This window comes from Bombus huntii, unplaced genomic scaffold (genome assembly GCF_024542735.1).
Source record: "Bombus huntii isolate Logan2020A unplaced genomic scaffold, iyBomHunt1.1 ctg00000141.1, whole genome shotgun sequence".
Taxonomy (NCBI): Eukaryota; Metazoa; Arthropoda; class Insecta; order Hymenoptera; family Apidae; genus Bombus; species Bombus huntii.
This window is the reverse complement of record NW_026099386.1, coordinates 89,427-94,302: the sequence shown is the minus strand read 5'-3', so window position 1 is coordinate 94,302 and position 4,876 is coordinate 89,427. Positions and strand designations below refer to the sequence as shown.

Sequence of the window (4,876 nt, the reverse complement as noted above, 5' to 3'; positions counted from 1 at the left end):
TATTAATCGACCAATTTCTCCAAGCTGATAACTTCGAATTGATGTTTATATATAAGAAGTGTTATGTGTTAATCTGTCTAAATGTTTAAAAGGTGTTATAAATTAAATGTTGTTAAACGATACGTAATTGCCTTTTGATCGTAAATTTTACTATCAAGGGGTCTTTTATGTATGCGTAATCATTGTGAATTATAACAATTTATGTGATCGATATTAAAGGTGTTTAAAAGCATATTATTATTATATATTATTATTCTATTCTCCTATATTATTATCCTATATTATTATAGCATTCCTATATTATTATAATATCCAATTACATGTTGATACACAAGATATACAGATTATTATTTATAACGTTTTGGTTTTCTTAATTGAGTCATTCATTTAGTACAAATGATAAGAAATTAGTAATAATTCGCAAAAAAAGGATATTGTAGTAGAAATATTATAAAAAAACATTTTCTGTTTTAGTGTAGAGTTACTCCTTCTTACAGACAGTGTCGTACAAATCTGTACGTCTCTGAGAAAATGTAGGTATCTGAGCCCTTACTTCCTCAACAACTTTTAGATCTGTTAGAAAAAAGAAACATACGAAGTAATAAGTAATGCTTACTAATAAATTCAACAAATACAGAGGAAGATGGCTAAATCGATAAATTAGCGAGACTAAAAATTAATTACATCATGGATCTCTCGCTTTTAATTTTAAGCTGTAAATTACCGATATCGGTGACTGCCATATTCTCTTGAGTTTCCAAATCGTAAAGAATCTCTCCCCAGGGATTGGTCAACTGTGTATGCCCCCATGCGACGTAACTTGCTGAAGGAACACGAGCCGGTGATATGCAAGCAACGTATAATTGATTATCATTCGCTCTGGAACGCTGAAGTAATGACCAGTGCAGTGGTCCAGTGGTCATATTGAATGCCGCTGGATATATCAGCATTTGGCAACCTAACCCAGAGAAGCAGGAAATATGAAGCCACCGAATACCAATTAACTTCGTAGTTGCACGGTTCACATTCCATCATTTCTGAATATGCGAGGACAGTCCTCTTATTGTGCTTTTAATTCTTTTATTTGTTTCATTTTCAGCAAATATACTGGTTTTTTAAATTAAGCTTCTTTTTATACAGATATTTAATTTTTTGCTAGTTAAGTATTGATCGATTAAGTTACTGTACCTTTGTTCCGATAAATGCGTGCCATTTCCTCGAATCTAATATCATAGCATATGCCAATACCTATTTTGCAGCCCTTCACATCGAACGTCGTTAGGGAGTTACCAGGACTGAGTGAATCACTCTCTCGAAAAGTAATCTTATTAGGAATGTCGATGTCGAATAGATGTACCTAATAACATAAAAATGTAGTCGCTAATTCTATTGCTGCAACTTTTGTAATTTAATATCAAAGTTACCAACTCCTAAACTTTAATTATTTTTTATTTAATAACTGACAGCGTTTTTATCACTTTCTTTTATTAAAAAATCTTATCATTTAATAATGTTTAAAAAGGAGAAAAAATAAGTATTTTCGTATGTGAAAAATTTATATTACACATTACAACAAAAATGGGCGTTTTCCGTATCATAACGTATTTTATAAACCGTAAATTATAGAATTGGTTATAGTATACGTATGTACATATGTATATTCCTAAATTATTCCTAGATAGAGTCACTTTCTTCACCCCAATATTTTCAAATTCAAAGCCATAAAGGAATATATTACTTACCTTTCGGTGTTTTGCTATCAAAGTTCCATCGGGACCCCAAATAGTACAGGTATTGTACAATTTATCGCCCTCTATTTCAGGCATCGTACCACCAACTACATAGATGTTGTTTTCTTTAGCTGCATTCGATAAAGCAACGCTCGTTTCACCATCAGGAATACTCTCGGCGTATTTTCGAAAGTACTCTGCATTGCAATATTTCAATTAATGAAAAATAACTGTCTTTTGTTCCAACCATAAATTAAATTGAAATTTTTGTCAGTTTTTTATTTTTTAAATTATTAAAATAACTAAGTTTTATATCTCGACTTAATTAAATATGCAATTACTTAGCTAACAGTATATATAATAAATTGTTTCTACAGGTTCAAAATGAAAAATGAATATTTAGAAATATTTAATTACGACAATGCTATTTGTGTTAGCATCAGTGGCTTGTTACTCTACGACTTTGCTAGTACTTTTTGAAACATAAAGTTAGTTTTCAATTAACACTTATACTAGAGGCGGAATTATAAATGCAAAATAATTGATAATACCAATTTATAAGTACCTAATTATTAGTATCTTAAAAAATATATTTATACAAAAATCACGATAATCATGAAAATGGGGAAATCCTATATTCTCGACTCAATTCACAATCTTTATGGAAGTATAAACGGTAAGGTAATTTGTCTACTTTTACTTTTTTCTATATAGTTGTTACACACATGGTAAATTATTGAAAAAAAAAACAAATTATTACGTATTCCATATGGTGAATTAAAGCATTCAGGAAGAGCTATAATATCAGCATTGCGCTCTTTTGCGCTAGAAATGTAGGAAACTGCCCGCTCTACATTTTTGCGTTTTACTTCATTTACTTCAAGTTGTACCAACGCCAAGCGAAATGCTAAAATGTTGGAAAAGTTAAATACATTCGGTTATATATTTCCCATACTTTTTATCTATAAATACTTTTTACATAGTGAATACTTACTCGACATCGTTCGCACTACTTGTTTAGCGATGTTTGTAAGTATCATAATGTTGAGGTTATGTATGGTACTACTCAATATCAACATTACGTAAGCAATACGCAGGGATTTTTAATAATTCTTGGTAAAGTTTAGGACATTAATTTTGATGTAATTGTAAACATTATTTGTTCACAATTTGTCCATTTACTTTGCAACAAAAAGAACGCATCTGCAAGCGTGTTAATCGGATAACGACGAACTTCATTTCGCAAACACCGACACGTGAAACATTTTGAAGTTACGTCGACGCGAGAGTAATTGGTTCCCTTAAATTCCTCAATTTCCATTTCTTTCGCCATGTATATTCGAGTATTGCTGCATTTGAATTGCAGAGCAGTCGAAAGTAGAGGAGCACCTCGCCGATATATCGACAGGAACATGAATTTTTTTTCATAGGGCGAATATTTTTTCCATTGAATTATTAAACCGAGTCAAATTTTCAAACTCAACCACTTAATTTAATCGTTTTACATAAAACATTTCAATCTTTTTTCTTCTAAATACTTTACCTATATTTCATCTGGCTGAATATTCCATATTTTTAAAGCTTGTTGATAATTACAAATACGTAATTATCATTCTGAAGCTAGAAATTTGAAGTAAAATTGCTCTGCGCGAAAGGAAATAATTCAACGTTTTATATATAGCTGTTAAAATGATATAAGTTTCAGTAAAATAGCTTCACTAAAATTTGTGGTTTTTTTCCTTTTCTATTTTTTTTTTTTTTTTTTTTTTTTTGGTTTTATGTGTTCAAGGGCGAACGTTCCCTCTCATTTCTTGTATTTTTATGAGGAATTTAGCCTTTTTACACCACGAGAGCCTCAACGTTTTCATTTTCACGCTTACGCTACGCTCGTTAAACACGTTCTAATGAGACCATGTGCTGACATTGCGAGTTTTATTATTTTCGCACAATAATTTATCATTTTAGATTTCAAATATTACATTCATACATTTTTCGTTGTAAATTTCTTTCTCTATTTAAACAATTTACCATTGTTGCTACAATAAATCAATTAATTAAATTAATTGATCAGTTTAAACTTAAAATATCATTTCATAAGTTTTCGTCACTTGAATCTAAAAACAACAGAAAACGGATCATATTCAACGATCACAAAACGATAATAGGATATTGTGTTTCTTCTGAAGGGCATGAAATTGTCAGGAGATTATGCCATAAATGAAATTGGAAGCTGGCTGGTCAAAGGGATTAAACTCGGTTAAACTCAATTGTGCTATATTGCACAAAGACTTGAGAACTGCTACCAAATATCTACTAGCTTAAAGGTGTGCTGATTACACCTTACAAATTGTAATTATATTTCAAATACAATCTCCTAAATAATAAGTAAATTAAATTAATACTTTACCTAGAATCTGTGATACATTAATATAACAAAAATACATTTCTTAAATTATTCATTAATTTGCAATGTAATTAGAATATTATCTTTATTTTCTGGTGTCTTTATTATTCTTAAAAGATACGCTGCTTGTTTGCAAATTTAACACTACGTATGCTATTAATAAATCATTTTATATTTAATTTTGCAACCTTCAATCATTGTTAAAATTGATTGATAATACCGTTGGTTAATAGAAATTTGAAAATGCTCTCGTTTCCACTCGATTAAAAGGTAATTGCACAAACTGTCACAGTGTTGACTACAAATCACGTGTGTCGTTCTATTAAATTTATACACAATAGTATTTATTCTCGTTTTAATTTAAAATGAAATGTGTTATTGTATTTTTTTTTTTTTTATTTATTTGTTGAGATTACAATCAATTCTCGCGTTGAGAATTTTCAGTAATTTTTCTGGCGTGGCGCAGTGACATGGCTGTTTATTTACAATAAGTTAATACTTATTATAGATAGGTATAATTTATAAGTAATATAAGTAAGTGCATATGCTTAATTTGGATAATTAAATGAATCTAACGTTTAGGTCTAGCGGGTAGTGCCTCTTCAGCCTGCGAATCTGGTCCGTCGTATCGAGTAGTCCAGTGATTAGGGGGTTTCGGTGTTTGTTGATTCTTTTGCTATATCTGTCGCTATATTTTGCTATTTCCTCTTTGACGGTGGGTATCTTGAGGTCGCGGTGTATT

General features: G+C 30.4%; 1 protein-coding gene across 1 annotated transcript; it reads right to left on the bottom strand.

Annotated features, from left to right (window-relative positions):
- Nucleotides 1-213: 213 nt before the first annotated feature.
- On the bottom strand, nucleotides 214-2,731 carry LOC126877281 (omega-amidase NIT2-like). The gene is made up of 6 exons (XM_050640110.1): nucleotides 2,725-2,731; nucleotides 2,481-2,637; nucleotides 1,743-1,923; nucleotides 1,189-1,357; nucleotides 725-958; nucleotides 214-573 (listed from the first exon to the last, which is right to left on the bottom strand). Exons 1-6 carry the CDS (start codon nucleotides 2,729-2,731, stop codon nucleotides 482-484), a joined length of 840 nt encoding a protein of 279 aa, XP_050496067.1. The 3' UTR covers nucleotides 214-481.
- Nucleotides 2,732-4,876: the final 2,145 nt, after the last annotated feature.